Raw genomic sequence first — 21,590 nt, forward strand, 5'->3', positions numbered from 1 at the left:
TTTAGTTCAGGGGTGTCCAAACCTTTTCCACCAAGGCCCTCAGATTGAAAAATCAAAGTACCGTTTTTTTCATAGTTTGGCCGGGGGTGCGACTTATACTCAGGAGCGACTTATGTGTGATTATTAACACATTACCGTAAAATATCAAATAATATTATTTAGCTCATTCACGTAAGAGACTAGACGTATAAGATTTCATGGGATTTAGCGATTAGGAGTGACAGATTGTTTGGTAAACGTATAGCATGTTCTGTATGTTATAGTTATTTGAATGACTCTTACCATAATATGTTACGTTAACATACCAGGCACGTTCTCAGTTGGTTATTTATGTGTCATATAACGTACACTTATTCAGCCTGTTGTTCACTATTCTTTATTTATTTTAAATTGCCTTTCAAATGTCTATTCTTGGTGTTGGATTTTATCAAATAAATTTCCCCCAAAAATGCGATTTATACTCCAGTGCGACTTATATATGTTTTTTTCCTTCTTTATTATGCATTTTCGGCCGGAGCGACATATACTCCGAAAAATACGGTAAGTAAATTAATATTACATATATTATTAATAGAGATGTCTGATAATGTCTTTTTTGGCGATATCCAATATTCCGATATTGTCCAACTCTTAATTACCGATTCCGATATCAACCGATACCGATATATACAGTCGTGGAATTAACACATTATTATGCCTAATTTTGTTGTGATGTCCCGCTGGATGCATTAAACAATGTAACAAGGTTTTCCAAAATACATCAACTCAAGTTATGGAAAAAAATGCCAACATGGCACTGCCATATTTATTATTGAAGTTACAAAGTGCATTATTTTTTTAAACTTGCCTCAAAACAGCAGCTTGGAATTTGGGACATGCTCTCCCTGAGAGAGCATGAGGAGGTTGAGGTGGGCGGGGTTGCGGGGGTATAAGTATCTTATATGATATTTTATTTAAATAGTTCTGGTATAAATACATTTGAGGAAAAGATGGACCATTACATTAGAATATTCATCATACAGCTGATGCCTGAATTGTCTTTTTTTATTTATAGTAAAATATTTTGCTAGACTTGTACTCAATGCACATACACAGTACAAGGGAAATATCTCATGTTGTGGTTGTAATACATGATATGAATACAATTTTGTCATTTCCAGCTTAAAGACACTTATTCAACTACAAAACCCAAAACCAGTAAATTTGGCATTTTGTGTAATTTGTAAATAAAAACAGAATACAATGATTTGCAAATCCTTTTCAACTTATATTCAATTGATTAGACTGCAAAGACAAGATATTTAATGTTCGAACTGAGAAACTTCTTTTTTTTTCTCAAAATAATCAACTTAAAATTTACTGGCAGCAACACATTGCAAAAAAGTTGGCACAGGGGCATTTTTACTACTGTGTTACATGGCCTTTCCTTTTAACAACACTCAGTAAATGTTTGGGAACTGAGGAGACACATTTTTGAAACTTTTCAGGTGGAATTATTTCCCATTCTTGCTTGATGTACATCTTAAGTTGTTCAACAGTCCGGTGGGTCTCCGTTGTGGTATTTTAGGCTTCATATGTTACGTGCAGTGATTTCTCTAGATTCTCTGAACCTTTTGATGATATTACGGACCGTAGATGGTGAAATCCCTAAATTCCTTGCAATAGCTCGTTGAGAAATGTTGTTCTTAAACTGTTCAACAATTTGCTCACGCATTTGTTGACAAAGTGGTGACCCTCGCCCCATCCCTGTTTGTGAATGACTGAGCATTTCATAGAAGCTGCTTTTATACCCAATCATGGCGCCCACCTGTTCCCAATTAGCCTGTTCACCTGTGGGATGTTCCAAATAAGTGTTTGATGAGCATTCCTCAACTTGTGCCAGCTTTTTTGAAACATGTTGCAGGCATCAAATTACAAATGAGCTAATATTTGCAAAAAATTAAGTTTTCCAGTTCGAATGTTAAATATCTTGTCTTTGCAGTCTATTCAATTGAATATAGGTTGAAAAGGATTTGCAAATCATTGTATTCTGTTTTTATTTACGATTTACACAACGTGCCAACTTCACTGGTTATGGGTTTTGTTAATACCAATTCACATTCATTAAGAACGTGTTCAGCACAAGAATTGTGTTGGCTCCACATGTGCATGTGTATAATACATGATGTGTTTGATGCACTGCTTACACAAGAGTTTGGGGTGTTACACCTACAGGAAGTGAAAAGGTTATTCTGGAAAGACTCCGACAAAACGTTGGAGTGTGTAATGCAATGGAACCTTTAAACGTTTCATCCTTTATTTCACTAAGCTACCATTTTTGCCTGCTTCGTCCATTTCCTAACTTCAAGTTGTAGTGTGCAGCACGTCGCTTCTTCCACATTGGATCGAACTCTTCCAGCTGTCGTACATAAAGCAAAGCTAAAAAGCAATTTTCACGTGTCTGCCAACCGCAGCTTGAAAAGCAAAAGCCTCATTCATCTTTATTTGATGTCAAATCCCATTTAGGAAATCCTATATGGACTTTTCACAGTTCACACAGTCCGAAGTGACCTTTTCCCATTTTAGGTGGCCAACCTTTGGCCATCAAACCCAATCAATGACAACAAAGTGGAGGTCCCAGTCGGACGTATATTTGATGTCAAGTGCAGGCTGATCCTCAATGTACTCTCTCTCACACACTTGTTGCATTTAATGGCCTTTTCTCTTCTTCCTCATGTCGGGAGTGCAAACAACACATTCAAACACTTCAGTGGTGGAAGTGCAGTGCAACTGGACAAAGTCTTTTTTATTTTTATTTTTATTTTTACAGTATTTACAGACCTCACTGTCGGTCGGTGCAAATTTGGACGACAAATGTACCGTATTTTTCGGAGTATAAGTGGCTCAGGAGTATAAGTCGCACCGGCCGAAAATGCATAATAAAGAAGGAAAAAAACATATATAAGTCGCATTTTTGGGGGAAATTTATTTGATAAAACCCAACACCAAGAATAGACATTTGAAAGGCAATTTAAAATAAATAAAGAATAGTGAACAACCGGCTGAATAAGTGTACGTTATATGACGCATAAATAACCAACTGAGAACGTGCCTGGTATGTTAACGTAACATATTATGGTAAGAGTCATTCAAATAACTATAACATATAGAACATGCTATACGTTTACCAAACAATCTGTCACTCCTAATCGCTAAATCCCATGAAATCTTATACGTCTAGTCTCTTACGTGAATGAGCTAAATAATATTATTTGATATTTTACGGTAATGTGTTAATAATTTCACACATAAGTCGCTCCTGAGTATAAAACTGTGACTTATAGTCCGAAAAATACGGTACATTTTGTTTTATTTTTATTTTCAAAATATTTTTATTTATGAGGTGGCGCCTTGTCCAGGGTGTACACCGCCTTCCGCCCGAATGCAGCTGAGATAGGCTCCAGCACCCCCCGCGACCCCAAAAGGGACAAGCGGTAGAAAATGGATGGATGGATGTTTTAATTTATAATTTGTTTTTCCATCCATCCATCCATCCATCCATCCATCCATCCATCCATCCATCCATCTTCTTCTGCTTATCCGAGGTCGGGTCACAGAAGCCCAGACTTCCCTCTCCCCAGCCACTTCGTCCAGCTCCTCCCGGGGGATCCCGAGGCGTTCCCAAGCCAGCCGGGAGACATAGTCTTCCCAACGTGTCCTGAGTCTTCCCCGTGGCCTCCTACACGGTCGGACGTGCCCTAAACACCTCCCTAGGGAGGCGTTTGGGTGGCATCCTGACCAGATGCCCGAACCACCTCATCTGGCTCCTCTCGATGTGGAGGAGCAGCGGCTTTACTTTGAGCTCCCCCCGGATGGCAGAGCTTCTTACCCTATCTCTAAGGGAGAGCCCCGCCACCCGGCGGAAGAAACTCATTTCGGCCGCTTGTACCAGTGATCTTGTCCTTTCGGTCATAACCCAGAGCTCATGACCATAGGTGAGGATGGGAACGTAGATCAACCGGTAAATTGAGAGCTTTGCCTTCCGGCTCAGCTCCTTCTTCACCACAACGGATCGATACAGCGTCCGTATTACTTAAGACGCTGCACCGTTCCGTCTGCCGATCTCACGATCCACTCTTCCCTCACTCGTGAACAAAACTCCGAGGTACTTGAACTCCTCCACTTGGGGCAGGAGAAACATACCGTATTTTTCGGACTATAAGTCGCAGTTTTTTTTAATAGTTTGGCCGCGACTTATGTGTGAAATTATTAACACATTGCCGTAAAATATCAAATAATATTATTTAGCTCATTCACGTAAGAGACTAGACCAGTGGTTCTTAACCTGGGTTCGCTCGAACCCTAGGGGTTCGGTGAGTCGGCCTCAGGGTTTGGGTGGAGCCTCCGCCACGGAGGTAAAGACACATACGACTTATCGTGTAAATAAAAACTTCTCCCTATCGACGTATTATGGATACCCCCAAACAATGTTCCCTCTAATTTTCCATCTGATTTGCAGGTTGTTTGATTGATCGATTGAAACTTTTACTAGCAGATTGCAAAGGAAGAGAATACATATTATGAAACAGTACAGTTTGCACAGTACAGTACATAGTCCTTACAATCGACCACTAAATGGTAACACCCGAATAAGTTAAGTACTTGTTTAAGTCGGGGGTCCACGTTAATCAATTCATGGTAATGTGTGTAAGTTGTGTAATTTGTTGTGAGTTCATGCACTGTGTTGGTTTTGTTCTTTGAACAAGGTGATGTTCATGCATGGTTCATTTTGTGCACCAGTAAAAAAAACATATAACTTTTTCTTGAATTTGAAAAAAAAACATTTTATTTTTCACTAAAGAAGGGTTCGGTGAATGCGCATATGAAACTGGAGGGGTTCGGTACCTCCAACAAGGTTAAGAACCACTGGACTAGACGTATAAGATTTCATGGGATTTAGCGATTAGGAGTGACAGATTGTTTGGTAAACGTATAGCATATTCTATATGTTATAGTTATTTGAATGACTCTTACCATATTATGTTACGTTAACATACCGGGCACGTTCTCAGTTGGTTATTTATGCGTCATATAACATACACTTATTCAGCCTGTTGTTCACTATTCTTTATTTATTTTAAATTGCCTTTCAAATGTCTATTCTTGGTAGGGATGATACTCGAAACCGGTTTTCCCGGTTGTTTGATAAGAAAAGAACCGAGTCCTTGGACTCGAATCCCTTTTTGAGAACCGGTACCCGTTATCGAGACCACTATAGTAAAGGAAAAGAGTTGATTCTTTATTCGAATCCCGTCCCGACCAGAAATGCTCCGTGGGACATCACGTAGCTCAGTCATTAGGCGCAGATAGCGAAAGCAGGAAAACAATAGACGGGAAAAAGCGCTCCAATGTGTAATAAAGTTCAAAACAAAAGCTATAATCCATCGAATAACTTTACTGAGAGATTTTAGCAGGGTAAAACACATGACGAACACTTTTACGACCAACCGGAAACATAGCAATCAGGCTAGCAACGCACCTCCTTTACGGCAGCTGTCGCAACGTTCTTAAAACAACCGCAGCACATACATATATATACAACATATATCCCTTTTTTAACTTTTGTTTTTCTTTCCTTGTAAACAAAACAAAATCACACTGTAGATGTGTTGTCTGTCTAATTATAAATAATGCAGACGAGGCGTGTTGGCTGAGTTCTTGACGTTTACTTTCACAGCGTGGCAACATGCAACACTTTTCGGGGCTACCGCGCATGCTCGTAACTCCCGTTGCATGCTGGGTAGTGTAGTTGTTATATTCTCTAGCTCATAACATTTTTCCCCCATAAAGAAATAATGTTAACTCAATAAAGTGTATTTCTTTTTTTAGCTTTAACTTTGCATTTTTTAGCATTGTAACCACATTTGCAAACAACTTTTCTCTTCATAGAATGTTCTTTCAATAAAGAAATAAAGTGCAAAAATGTCAAAGCATCATAACAAACAGTTATGTCAAATAGCAGCAGAAGTGCACTTTTTGGAGAGCTGTATTATTTTCAGTTTTGTGCCCAAGTGACTGATTTTATTTAACACTATATTATTATTTATACACCTATAGTGATCACAGAGACAGGTTGTTTTTGTGTTACTGTATATATTTGTTTCTCTGAAAAATCCCACTTAATATACTTTGGGTAACAACACTCAATATTTATTTATTTTATTTTATTTTTTTAGGTGGGTATCAGTCAATATTTATTTATTTATTAGATTTTATTTTTTTATTATATAATAAAAGTAAGCTTTTGTTAAACCAAATATTGTGTGTTTTTTTCCATATACAACAACCTATCTGGACTCGATAAGAGAATCGATAAGGAATCGGTTCGATAAGAGGATTCGATAATAGGCTCGAACTCGATAATTCCTTATCAAACATCATCCCTAATTCTTGGTGTTGGGTTTTATCAAATAAATTTCCCCCAAAAATGCGACTTATATATGTTTTTTTCCTTCTTTATTATGCATTTTCGGCCGGTGCGACTTATACTTCGGAGCGACTTATACGCCGAAAATACGGTAATTAGTTTTTAATATAATGTAATATTATTATACAGTAATTGTTTTAATCCCCAAGGAACAATTCCATAGAAAAAAGGAAAATGAGAAATACATAGTCATTTTTACAAATGAAAAAAATGATAGAGGAACAAAGACAAATGTCTGGTGTGTTTCCTCCCGCGGATAAAACAGGACGGATCAAACAAGCTAACAGACGTCGTTGTCCTTTCCTCGGGCCTAATTGGGAATTGATTGTGCTGAGCAAAGCATTGCTAATTAAACCTGCACTGCATCAATTCACTGGGTGATTAATCGGGGCAAATAAAGTTGATGGGACAAATTACCTTTACCTATTTGATTTCATTAAGAGGCAGGAATTAAATTTGCTAGATAAGGAATCAATGACTGCTGGTCCCACTTCCAATATGGCAATTGTGGAAGTTTGAAATGGCTGCCGTTTGGCAGGAAAGGCTGAAAACTTTTTAAATCACTGTTCAGCATTCTAAAGGACAAGTTAAGCTACTGACATTTAGCAGTTCAGCTGAAGCAAAAGGCTGTAGAACTTAAAAGGGATGTTTGCAACCTTTCCGCGGATGCCTAGAGGGCGCTAACTTTAAACACGTGTTTTAAAGTTAGCGCTCTCTTACAGCTTTCAACACATAACGCCTCTCCGTAACTAACGCTAGCACTTAAGCGTCAGCGTGTTTTTAGTTAATGATAGTCATTTGTAAAGCTAACGTTAGCTATTATTGAATAAATATCCGATCATAACAACAACATGACTGCAAATGGTTAGACCAGTGGTTCTTAACCTTGTTGGAATTACCGAACCCCACCAGTTTCATATGCGCATTCACCGAACCCTTCTTTAGTGAAAAATAAAATGTTTTTTTTCAAATTCAAACAAAGTTATATATTTTTAGTAACACTTTAGTATGGGGAACATATTAAAGTAACAAAGACTTAATTTAGAGTTATTTGGTTAGGGTTAGAGGGTTAGGGCCAGGGTTAGAGGGTTAGGGTTATAATGAGGCCATGCCGAATAAGGCATTAATAAGTACTTATTAATGACTAGTTAAGAGCCAATATGTTACTAATTTGCATGTTAATAAGCAACTAATTAATGGTGAATATGTTACCCATACTAAAGTGTTACCATGTTTTATTACTGGTGCACAAAATGAACCGTGCATGAACATCACCTTGTTTAAAGAACAAAACCAACACAGTGCATAAACTCACAACAAATTACACACCTGCAAATCAGTGTGACTTCTGCTGTTGCCATATCCGTAATACGCCGATAGGGAGACGTTTTTATTTACACGATGAGTCGGGTGTGTTTTGACCTCCGCCGAACCCCTGAGCCCGACTCACCGAACCCCTAGGGTTCGATCGAACCCAGGTTAAGAACCACTGGGTTAGATACTCCTCCTGGACTGCTTTTGTGTACGTGTGGACCAGACAGTGGTGAGTTAAAAGCCTGAACGCCAACCTCGGACTGACAAGCAATTTTTATTCAATATAAATACAGCGGAACCTTGATTCACAAACCTAATTAGTTCTTCAACATTGTTTGTAAAACAAAAAGTTTGTAAAGTGAAGCAGAGTTCCCCACAAGAACCAATGTGGGGAACCTCGACAAAATTCCCTATTTTAGTAAAATACTACACACTTTGAAGACACTTTAATGTATGTATATACTGTCTGTGTGTATCCATACAGTCATGGTCAAAAGTTGACATACACTTGTAAAGAACATAATGTCATGGCTGTCTTGAGTTTCCAATAATTTCTACAACTCTTATTTTTTTTGTGATAGAGTGATTGGAGCACATACTTGTTGGTCACAAAAAAACATTCATGAAGTTTGGTTCTTTTATGAATTTAAATTATGGGTCTACTGAAAATGTGACCAAATCTGCTGGGTCAAAAGTATACATACAGCAATGTTAATATTTGGTTACATGTCCCTTGGCAAGTTTCACTGCAATAAGGCGCTTTTGGTAGCCATCCACAAGCTTCTGGCAAGCTTCTGGTTGAATTTTTGACCACTCCTCTTGACAAAATTGGTGCAGTTCAGTTAAAATTGTTGGTTTTCTGACATGGACTTGTTTCTTCAGCATTGTCCACACATTTAAGTTAGGACATTGGGAAGGCCATTTTAAAACCTTAATTCTAGCCTGATTTAGCCATTCCTTCCCTGTGTGTTTGGGGTCATTGTCCTGTTGGAACACCCAACTGCGCCCAAGACCCAACCTCCGGGCTGATGATTTTAGGTTGTCCTGAAGAATTTGGAGGTAATCCTCCATTTTCATTTACTCTCTGTAAAGCACCAGTTCCATTGGCAGCAAAACAGGCTCAGAGCATAATACTACCACCACCATGCTTGACGATAGGAATGTGTTCCTGGGATAAAGGCCTCCCCTTTTCTCCTCTAAACATATTGCTGGGTAAGGTGTCGCTTCTGGAGCAAGGGCTTCCTTCTTGCATGGTAGCCTCACAGTCCATGGCCATGCAAAACACGCTTGCTTGACTGTGGACACTGACACCTGTGTTCCAGCAGCTTCCAATTCATTGCAGACCTGCTTTTTGGTAATTCTCGGTTGGCTCTTGTTCATCCTGAACATTTTTCTCTCAGCAACAAGTGATCGCTTGCGTTTTCTTCCTGATTGTGGCAGTGACAAAACTGTGCCATGCATTTTATACTTCGAAACAATTGTCTGCACAGTTGCTCTTGGGACCTTAAACTGCTTTGAAATGGCTCCAAGTGACTTTCCTGACTACCATCCATCCATCCATTTTCTACCGCGTGCCCCTTTCGGGTTCGCGGGGGGTGCTGAAGCCTATCTCAGCTGCATGCGAGCGGTAGGCGGGGTACACTTGTTCAAGTCAATGATTCGTTTTTTCAGATCTGTGCTGAGTTCCTTTGACTTTCCCATTGTCGCGTAACCGAGTTTAATGACTGCATCACATGAGCCCTATTTAAATGTTCTCAGAGAAGTCAACAGGTGTCGTCAATCATAATCACTCACATGCAGTTAAGAGGCCATGCCATGAAGCTAATTTGATTTGATTATAACTTTTCTACATCACCTTGGGGACGGCGTGGCGAAGTTGGGAGAGTGGCCGTGCCAGCAAACTGAGGGTTACTGGTTCAATCCCCACCTTCTACCAACCTAGTCACGTCCGTTGTGTACTTGAGCAAGACACTTCACCCTTGCTCCTGATGGGCCTGGTTAGCGCCGTGCATGGCAGCTCCCACCATCAGTGTGTGCATGTGTCTGTGTGAATGGGTGAATGTGGAAAATAGTGTCAAAGCGCTTTGAATTCCTCAAAAAAGGTAGAAAAGCGCTATACAAGTACGACCCATTTACCATTTACCATCACCAAAATTGATGTATGTTGCTGTATGTATACTTTTGACCCAGCAGATTTGGTCACATTTTCAGTAGACCCATAATAAATTCATAAAAGAACCAAACTTCATGAATGTTTTTTGTGACAAATCACTCCAATCACTGTATCACAAAAAAATAAGAGTGGTAGAAATGATTGGAAACTCAAGACAGCCATGACATTATGTTCTTTACAAGTGTATGTAAACTTTTGACCACGACTGTATATACTGTATATGTTTGTGTATATATATATATATATATGTGTAAATATATATATGTAAATATATATATATATATATATATATATATATATATATATATATATATATATATATATATATATATATAAATATATATATATATATATATATATATATATATATATATATATATATATATATTAGGGCTGCAACTAACGATTAATTTGATAATCGATTAATCTGTCGATTATTACTTTGATTAATCGATTAATAATCGGATAAAAGAGACAAACTACATTTCTATCCTTTCCAGTATTTTATAGAAAAAAAACAGCATACTGGCACCATACTTATTTTGATTATTGTTTCTCAGCTGTTTGTACATGTTGCAGTTTATAAATAAAGGTTTATATATATAAAAAAAACACCTAAAAAAAACAAACAAAAAAAAATAAAAATTGCCTCTGAGCGTAGATCCAACGAATCAATGACTAAATTAATGGGCAACTATTTTTATAATCGATTTTAATCGATTTAATCGATTAGTTGTTGCAGCCATAATATATATATATATATATATATATATATATATATATATATATATATATATATATATATATATATATATATATATATATATATATATATATATATATATATATACATATATATATATACACACACACACACACACACACACACACACATATATATATATATATATATATATATATATATATATATATATATATATATATATATATATATATATATATATATATATATATATATATATATATATATATATATATATCAAACCAACATAAAAAGCGGGTAATGGCTCAACAAAGAAATATTCGCCAAAAAATCTGCCTTCGAAAAGTTTGAAATTAGAAATATATGTTTAACATTATTTCTAACATTTGGTTAAGCAATATCTTTATCAATTTATTTAAATATGGGTAAAAAAACATATTTAAAATGTTTTACAACACAGTTTTGCATATAAATATGTATGTTTATATGTGATGCGAGTCAATGTCTCCTTCAAATATGCTCTATTTAGATGAGGCTGAATGACATAATTCATTAATGGTAATTATGCCAATCACACAGCCAAATTCTTACATTGTGCAGCGAGCGCAGGGTTAAGATTCCAGACTGCATGACCGAGAGGCTTTGTGCTGCCACGAGCAGTCGTCAGATCAACACTTTTGTGTTCTTTACCTCTCCAACTTGAGCCTTTGTGCTAGCATTCTCCAGTCAGCTCCGTTGGGACACGGGGCGTCCAGGCTGCTGCAGATCTTCTGCCTTATGAGGTACGGGATCTGGAAGGCGCTGGGCCCTGCTAGAGCGGTGGCGTTACTGTCCATTAACAGGAACTCCGAGTCCACCGCTCGGGTGTCCTGTTTGGGACAAGAAGAAGATGGAGAAACACCCTGATGATGAACTCAAAATGGTAGAGGGGAAAGAGCTGATGTATGTTACCTTGGCGATGTTGAAGTCGAGGGTGAAACTCTGTCCTTCGCCCTCCACCTGCCACACGCACAGCTGGCAGGTGAGCTCGCAGGTGCTGAGGCTAAGGCGCTCCAGACTGAACGTGCAGTGCAAGTACCGCTGGGAACCGTTCCAGATGTGGTAGAACGGGATCTCCTGCAGGCGGAGAGCATAAACAGGCAACACAGTCAGAACAACTTGATCCAAACATGGCCTCCTCCCTCTAAAACGAACAGAGCGTCATTAATTAGAACAGGACGGCCTGACATTGTGGAGGGAATATCACAATTACAACATGAAGAGGAAGAAAGGCTTCTGAGCTTAGATTAGACATGTTAAAAATATGAAATACACCAGTGCACAATTTATCAGGGGCCACTTGTGAAAGAGAGAAAGGCTTCTGAGCTTAGATTAGACATGTTAAAAATATGAAATACACCAGTGCACAATTTATCAGGGGCCACTTGTGAACTGCAGATCACCTTTTAGTGATCTAAAGTGATCTGGACTGTGAAACAGAATAATGTGCAATAACATATATATATATATATATATATATATATATATATATATATATATATATATATATATATATATATATATATATATATATATATATATATATATATATATATATATATATATACAGTACATATATGTATATGTGTATGTATGTACTGTATATATGTATGTATATATATGTGTATGGATATATGTATGTGGATGTATACTGTACATATATATATGAAGATATATATCTTCTTTTTTCTCTTTTTACGAGAGATGTCCGATAATATCAGACTGCCGATATTATCGGCTGATAAATGCTTTAAAATATGATATCGGAAATTATCGGTATCGGTTTCAAAAAGTAAAATTTATTACTTTTTAAAACACCGTTGTGTACACGGACGTAGGGAGAAGTACAACGCGCCAATAAACCTTAAAGGCACTGCCTTTGTGTGCCGGCCCAGTCACATAATATCTACCGCTTTTCACACACACAAGTGAATGCAACGCATACTTGGTCAACAGCCATACAGGTCACACTGAGGGTGACAGTATAAACAATTTTAACACTGTTACAAATATGCGCCACACTGCGAACCCACACCAAACAAGAGTGACAAACACATTTCGGGAGAACATCCGCACCGTAACACAACATAAACACAACAGAACAAATACCCAGAACCCCTTGCAGCACTAACTCTTCCGGGACGCTACAATATACTACAATATATATTCTTTGAACCTGTTCACTGTAATAATGACAATAAAACTCTATTCTATTCTGTTCTAAAACTAACATTAAACTACAAAGGAGCCATGCTGATAAAAGGGAATGCAATGATACAGTGGTACCTCACTCTTTGAATGATTCGGTTTTCAAAATTTTAACCCCCGTTTTCGTTTACTATTGTGATTATTGTACGGTCCAAACATTGCATGCAACAAACTAGTATCACTGAGCGCGTGTAAACAAAGAATCTCATGCCTTGGTGATTCAGTCCGTTTTTTTAATCTTGTATGTTCGATTGCAAAATAAGCCCCCACAAGGCCAAAGAAAGTTGCATGTATAAGCGCTTTGATAAAGAAGTTGAGAAACACTGTAGCAAAATACGAAGTGTGGCTCTTCCTCCCCCACCGCCCACTCTGCTCCTCGTCGTCTTCGCCAACAAGAGTCTTTAATTATAGTGATGTTAAATACTCATTTAGCCATTTTATTTCTCTATGTATTTCATATTGTTTTCTGCAGGTAAAACTATTAGTAATCATTCTGTATAAAATATGATTTGTTTGAATATTTTGTGTGTCTGGAATGGATTAATTGGATTGATATTATTAAGTACATTATATCTTATGGTAAACAATGTTTTGGTTTTCTTATTGTTTGGTCTTCATTAAACCTTTTGTAATGGATTACTGACAGAAACTGAGGCACTTGCTTTGTCCCATAAACCTTAAAGCAACAATTATTCCTTTTGGCTACCTCTATACCATGGGTCCCCAAACTTTTTGACACGGGGGCCACATTGGGTTAAAAGAATTTGGCTGGGGGCCTGGCTATCAATCTCACATATATATATAATATATATATATATATATATATATATATATATATATATATATATATATATATATATATATATATATATATATATATATATATATATATATATATATATATATATATATATATATATATATATATATATATATATATATATATATATGTATGTGGGAAAAAATCACAAGACTATTTCATCTCTACAGGCCTGTTTCATGAGGGGTTTCCTCAATCCTCAGGAGATTGAGGAGAAAATCTCCTGAGGATTGAGGAAACCCCTCATGAAACAGGCCTGTATATATATATATATATATATATATATATATATATATATATATATATATATATATATATATATATATATATATATATATATATATATATATATATATATATATATGTATGTGGGAAAAAATCACAAGACTATTTCATCTCTACAGGCCTGTTTCATGAGGGGTTTCCTCAATCCTCAGGAGATTTTCTCCTCAATCTCCTGAGGATTGAGGAAACCCCTCATGAAACAGGCCTGTAGAGAGGAAATAGTCTTGTGATTTTTTCCCACACATACATATTACGCTCTACCACGGTATCGAGCACTATTTTTTGGATAATCTAATTAAGACATATATATATATATATATATGTATATATATATATATATATATATATATATATATATATATATATATATATATATATATATATATATATATATATATATATATATATATATATTAGGGGTGTGGGAAAAAATGTATTCAAATTCGAATCGCGATTCTCACGTTGTGCGATTCAGAATCGATTCTAATTTTTTAAAAATCGATTTTTTAAATGTTTTTATTATTTAATTATTTTTATTTTTTATTTTTTATTAATCAATCCAACAAAACAATACACAGCAATACCATTACAATGCAATCCAATTCCAAAACCAAACCCAACCAAGCAACACTCAGAACAGCAATAAACAGAGCAATTGAGAGGAGACACAAACACGACACAGAACAAACCAAAAGTAGTGAATCAAAAATGAATATACAGAGATGTGTAAGTTATCCATGTCTTGGGCACTAATACACCCCCATACCATCACAGATGCTGGCTTTTCACTTTTGCGCCTATAACAATCCGGATGGTTCTTTTCCTCTTTGGTCCGGAGGACACGACGTCCACAGTTTCCAAAAACAATTTGAAATGTGGACTCGTCAGACCACAGAACACTTTTCCACTTTGTATCAGTCCATCTTAGATGAGCTCAGGCCCAGCGAAGCCGACGGCGTTTCTGGGTGTTGTTGATAAACGGTTTTCGCCTTGCATAGGAGAGTTTTAACTTGCACTTACAAATGTAGCGACCAATTGTAGTTACTGACAGTGGGTTTCTGAAGTGTCCCTGAGCCCATGTGGTGATATCATTTACACACTGATGTTGCTTGTTGATGCAGTACAGCCTGAGGGATCGAAGGTCACGGGCTTAGCTGCTTACGTGCAGTGATTTCTCCAGATTCTCTGAACCCTTTGATGATATTACGGACCGTAGATGGTGAAATCCCTAAATTCCTTGCAATAGCTGGTTGAGAAAGGTTTTTCTTAAACTGTTCAACAATTTGTTCACACATTTGTTGACAAAGTGGCGACCCTCGCCCCATCCTTGTTTGTGAATGACTGAGCTTTTCATGGAATCTACTTTTATGCCCAATCATGGCACCCACCTGTTCCCAATTTACCTGTTCACCTGTGGGATGTTCCAAGTAAGTGTTTGATGAGCATTCCTCAACTTTATCAGTATTTATTGCCACCTTTCCCAACTTCTTTGTCATGTGTTGCTCGCATCAAATTGTAAAGTTAATGATTATTTGCAAAAAAAAAAGTTGATCAATTTGAACATCAAATATGTTGTCTTTGTAGCATATTCAACTGAATATGGGTTGAAAAGGATTTGCAAATCCTTGTATTCCTTTTATATTTACATCCAACACAATTTCCCAACTTATATGGAAACAGGGTTTGTATACACACACACACACACACACACGCACACACACACACACACACACACACACACACACACACACACACACACACACACACACACACACACACACACACACACACACACACACACACACACACACACACACACACACACACACACAGATTTCAATAACAACAACAAAATGTTTCTACTTGGGATGTGCCGCCGTAGTTGGTGGACCCCTGCTCTATAGTAAACAGACAAAAGTATTGGGCAAGAAATGACAATGTTGGGAGTTGGTGACCATTTTGTGTTCACTCTCTTTCAAGATTTTGGATCATGTCTGTGATGTATTTGGTGATTGTGATGGATTACAGACACAATTTTTACTTTCATTAATTTGCAGTGATTTGCTGAATTTGCGAAATACATAATTAAAAACGGTTCATTCATTCATTCGAATGTGAAATACATCCATCCATCCATTTTCTACCGCTTGTCCCTATACAATGCTAAGAAATGTATTGACTCTATGGCTGATTTACTGATTTAATCATTTACTTCTGAATTATTGTGTGTGTTCCAATACTTTTGTCCCCGCGGTGCACGAACAGGGAGCAGCTTCCGCTGCAAACTCCCTACTTAACCGGTGTGCTTTTCCTAGAATGTATTCAAGGCTCATGTTTTCGACATCTTTCTCTCCGTTGCTCCATATTCATGCTTCATACGCATATATCCCCCCCAGAGATAAATGGGAACAAAAAGAAAGAAAAAAATCAGGGCACTCTAACTCATCCTTTAACAGCTGGCAAGAGCCAAAGCCGGGCCGCAGTACATTTAGTGACCAAAGAGGGGCACTGTTATCCAGCCAGACAGATGGTGCAGGTGAACCTTACAAAAGCCTTCAGGGGGGACTAAAGGCCTTTTTTTGACTGCACTGCTGTGCAACCCTTCCAAATAAGCAGGTTGAGTCCAGAGGAAGCTTTTGTTCTGTGTACAATGTTACTGCTGCGCTTGCTTGGCACAACTTCGGCATTCTCCGCAGGGACACAAGTTAACGGCCAGGGCATTTTCTAGTCCTCTTTGAAGAAGCCTTACTGGACCGCAGTGCAGCGCACGTGGACAGCGTCCAGGATCCAGGCTGTGGGCTCCCAGATATTTATTTCTCTTCCATATTTCATGTAAGCTCCCCGTTGAGGACACAGCAGCCAGGATATAATCAATCAGCTCGCAGTGCCGGGTTACTGCACACGACCCAGCTCTAATGTGCAGCGAGTACACACACCTTACACGTCAGTGAGCAACAGTATGCTCGCAACACAACACAGCAACACAACTCCCTCAACTCTCACAAAAGTTGGGCCGTACTAAGAGAATAATGTTTTGTTAGAATTTGACAGTAGCTTGCTGTCAGTAGCCGAAGCCTAACCGGAATAAAAACACTTCATGTAAACACGCCATTCAGAATATTCTGATCCGATCACGCACATTCGGGTCAAAATTTAATTCCGATCGAGACGGGTGGTGTATGCCGATAGTCATTCGGATTGCACTGCATGAAGACACATCTTCCGAAATTCGGGTTAAAATGATGCTTACTGTGCATGTCTTTGATGTCAGCTATACTACCGTATTTTTCGGACTAAAAGTCGCAGTTTTTTTCATAGTTTGGCCGGGGGTGCGACTTATACTCAGGAGCGACTTATGTGTGAAATTATTAACACATTACTGTAAAATATCAAATAATATTATTTAGCTCATTCACGTAAGAGACTAGACCGGTGGTTCTTAACCTGGGTTCGATCGAACCCTAGGGGTTCGGTGAGTCTGCCTCAGGGGTTCGGCAGAGGTCAAGACACACCCGACTCATCGTGTAAATACAAACTTCTCCCTATCGGCATATTACGGATACGACAACAGCTGACTGGTTTGCAGGTGTGTAATTTGTTGTGAGTTTATGCACTGTGTTGGTTTTGTTCTTTGAACAAGGTGATGTTCATGCACGGTTCATTTTGTGCACCAGTAAAAAAAAACATGGTAACACTTTAGTATGGGGAACATATTCACCATTAATTAGTTGCTTATTAACATGCAAATTAGTAACATATTGGCTCTTAACTAGTCATTATTAAGTACTTATTAATGCCTTATTCGGCATGGCCTTATTATAACCCTAACCTTCTAACCCTGTAACCCTGACCCTAACCCTAACCAAATAACTCTAAATTAAGTCTTTATTACGTAGAATATGTTCCCCTAGTGTCCAAATAACTCTAAATTAAGTCTTTGTTACTTAGAATATGTTCCCCATACTAAAGTGTTACCAAAAACATATAACTTTGTCTTGAATTTGAAAAAAAAAACATTTTATTTTTTCTACTAAAGAAGGGTTCGGTGAATGCGCATATGAAACTGGTGGGGTTCGGTACCTCCAACAAGGTTAAGAACCACTGTACTAGCCGTATAAGATTTCATGGGATTTAGCGATTAGGAGTGACAGATTGTTTGGTAAACGTATAGCATGTTCTATATGTTATAGTTATTTGAATGACTCTTACCATAATATGTTACGTTAACATACCACATTCTCAGTTGGTTATTTATGCGTCATATAACGTACACTTATTCAGCCTGTTGTTCACTATTCTTTATTTATTTTAAATTGCCTTTCAAATGTCTATTCTTGGTGTTGGGTTTTATCAAATAAATTTCCCCAAAAAATGCGACTTATACTCCAGTGCGACTTATATTTGTTTTTTTCCTTCTTTATTGTGCATTTTCGGCCGGTGCGACTTATACTCCGGAGCGATTTATAGTCCGAAAAATACGGTAAATATAATAGTCTCGGAATGAAGTGATTTGTCTTGCTCCCCCATTCAACGTGTACAGACGTAGCGTTATATGCTGTTGAGTTTGTTGCTTGAAAACGAGACGAGCAAAAACGAAAGTATGGTCTGGAGTGTCATGTCTCCATGTGACAATAAAAGGGATCCAGTTGTTGTCTTAACATGCTATTTTACTCACGACTCTACAGCTACTTCAAGTGCTAACTGCTAGCCTCAAACACGTACAGAGAATGTCGTAACATAAAGACGCGCCGCAACCACCAAATCCCCAAAATGATTCCCGAGCGCGGCCACCGCTGCTGCTCACTACTCCCCTCACCTCCCAGGGGGTGGAACAAGGGGATGGGTCAAATGCAGAGGGTGTGCGTGACCGGTACGTTTCAGAGACGATATAGTACTGAAAATGATTAATTAGTATCACGGTATATACTAATACCGGTATACCGTACAATCCTACTGCACATAAATACTTGTTTTATCTATTTAAAACAAATGACAGTTTTTCTTTACTGCAGTTGACATAAATTCTTTGTTTTTGAACCGGTTCACAACATCAGAGCAGCCAGGTGTGGTTATAATGTTATAATCAAGTAATGAGTCAAACAGTGGCGTGGGGCCAGTAAACCGGTGGTGGGACCTCATTAACAAAAGCCTCTCAAACCTCTTGTCAGAAAGTCTATTCCTCATTCAGTGCGGGGTTCATGTTGCTCTCCATCTGTGCATACTCCATCTCCTGGTAAGACGAAAAGGATGTTTCTGTGAGGCAACTCCGCGTTGATCGTAGTGGGGATCTTATTTATTATGTCACGAAACGAGGGCGAGTCAACTGTGCTTTAGGGCAGCATTTCCTCGACAACGTACTGCCCGACCAACTTCTTTAACTCCCCACCCCACTTCACGCTTTTGCACGGAAGTCCAGCTTCTGTTTTTTGGGTGGTAGGGGAGCCGGCTGTATCAGTCACAGCTCTCTCCTTCGCGCCACCTGGTGGGACTTTCACTCTTAGTTTGATTGTGCCGTGACCTCCAAATGTTTTTTCAAATTTGAAGTTGTGTTTTTGAAGGTGGATACATTGCAAAAAGTCAGTGTTCAAAAACAAGAAAAAACAAAACAAAAATTTGGGTATCTATTTGAACTAAGCAAAATTCTCTGCCAATAGAACAAGAAAATTCGGCTTGTCAAGACTTTCCAAAACAAGTAAAATTAGCTAACTTCAATGAACCCTAAAATACCTTAAAATAAGTATATTCTCACTAATAACAAGTGCACTTTTCTTGGTAGAAAAAAAAAGACCTTTTTGCTCAATATGTTGAAAAATACTCTTAAATGCTAGTGCCATTATAACGACATAATGATATGCCCTCGGCATTACATTTCTAGAAACCAGCAAACTTATACTAAAAACTAGTTTATTGTTCTTAATGGAAAGGCAACAAGGCAACCGCTTGTTACTCTCGGGGTCTCCTAGCCGCTCAGGCAAATCATATTGTCTAAAAATGCATTTTTCCATCGATAACATGACATCATCACGCCAAGTGCGTGCTCTTTCAGTCAATTAGTGCGCATATATACAGCCCAGCCCCCGGCCCAATTTTTTTTTATTGTAATTTTGAAGAATTTATCTGAATGTGCATGAACTATTTCTGTTCAAAATTGTTAGAAATGTCACATGTTAAATGTTTAAATATTAACTGTCAGTTTACTGTACTGTGCCAACTGTACTACTATGAGTATGTGTTCTCTATTGTTTCATTGAAAATAAAACAGCAAAGTCCATCTGGCTGTCATCTGTTTTAATTATGAGACACTATTGTGTCAAAATCATGATTTTGTTTTTCATGCTTGAAGTAAGAAATTATTACTTTAAAAAAGTAGTTTTATACTTGTGAGTGTTGATGACACAGCTTTGCAACAGTTGATATTTTAGTTTCAAGCATGTTTTACTCAATATAGGTCATAAAATCTCAGCTACAAGCTGTAATATCTTACTGAGATCATTTAGGACCAAAACACTTAAAACAAGTAAAACACTCTAACATAAAATCTGCTTAGTGAGAAGAATTATCTTATCAGACAGAAAAATAAGCAAATATCACCCTTATTTGAGATATTTCATCTTACTTAGATTTCAGTTTTTGCAGTGCAGGACAGAGTGTACACAGAGTGTACAGTGAACCTTTATATCGCTGTCTTTAACGGACAGAAACTTGAAATAATGACTGTATTTCTGTATTGGTGTCGCACACGTGTTATCCTCATGCTAAAAACGTGACTTGTCGCTTACGTGACGTCACTTTCCAAGATCGCAAGAAGAAATAAAATATCTTTTTACGAGGGAAAACTAAAAAAAAAAAATTAATAGTAACGCACAGTGACTTGGATTCAATAAACTTTAATCTGACTACTGGTTTGGAAATAGTAACGCGTTAGATTTGTCGTTAATGAAAAAAGACGTCATATTACACTGCAAAAACTGAAATCTAAGTAAGATTAAATATCTCAAATAAGGGTGATATTTGCTTTTTTTCTGTCTGATAAGATAATTCTTCTCACTAAGCAGATTTTATGTTAGAGTGTTTTACTTGTTTTAAGTGTTTTGGTCCTAAATGATCTCAGTAAGATATTACAGCTTGCAGCTGAGATTTGATGACCTATATTGAGTAAAACATGCTTGAAACTGGAATATCAACTGTTGCAAAGCTGCGTCATCAACACTCACAAGTATAAAACTATTTTTTAAAGTACTAGTTTCTTATTTCAAGCACGAAAAAAAAATCATGATGCCGAGCGCATATCATTATGTCAAGATAATGGCACTAGTATTTACTTAATTTAAGAATATTTTTCAACATATTGAGCAAAAAGGTCTAATTTTTTCTACCAAGAAAAGTGCACTTGTTATTAGTGAGAATATACTTATGTTAAGGTATTTGTGGGTTCATTGAGGTTAGATAATTTTACTTGTTTTGGAAAGTCTTGACAAGCCGAATTTTCTTGTTCTATTGGCAGATAATTTTGCTTAGTTCAAATAAAATACCCCTAATTTGTTATTTATTTTTTTCTTGT

General features: G+C 37.4%; 1 protein-coding gene across 3 annotated transcripts in view; it reads right to left on the reverse strand.

Annotated features, from left to right (window-relative positions):
* Positions 1-21,590, reverse strand: part of unc5a (unc-5 netrin receptor A) — a 533,124-nt gene that overhangs the window by 5,720 nt on the left and 505,814 nt on the right. For all 3 annotated transcript variants that reach the window (XM_062045710.1, XM_062045709.1, XM_062045708.1), the window contains 2 exons: positions 11,629-11,793; positions 11,368-11,546 (listed from right to left, as the gene is read on the reverse strand). In XM_062045710.1, coding sequence (XP_061901694.1) covers positions 11,368-11,546; positions 11,629-11,793 — 344 coding nt within the window. The remainder of the gene's footprint in view (positions 1-11,367; positions 11,547-11,628; positions 11,794-21,590) is intronic.

Source organism: Entelurus aequoreus, linkage group LG04 (genome assembly GCF_033978785.1).
Source record: "Entelurus aequoreus isolate RoL-2023_Sb linkage group LG04, RoL_Eaeq_v1.1, whole genome shotgun sequence".
NCBI classification, from domain to species: Eukaryota; Metazoa; Chordata; class Actinopteri; order Syngnathiformes; family Syngnathidae; genus Entelurus; species Entelurus aequoreus.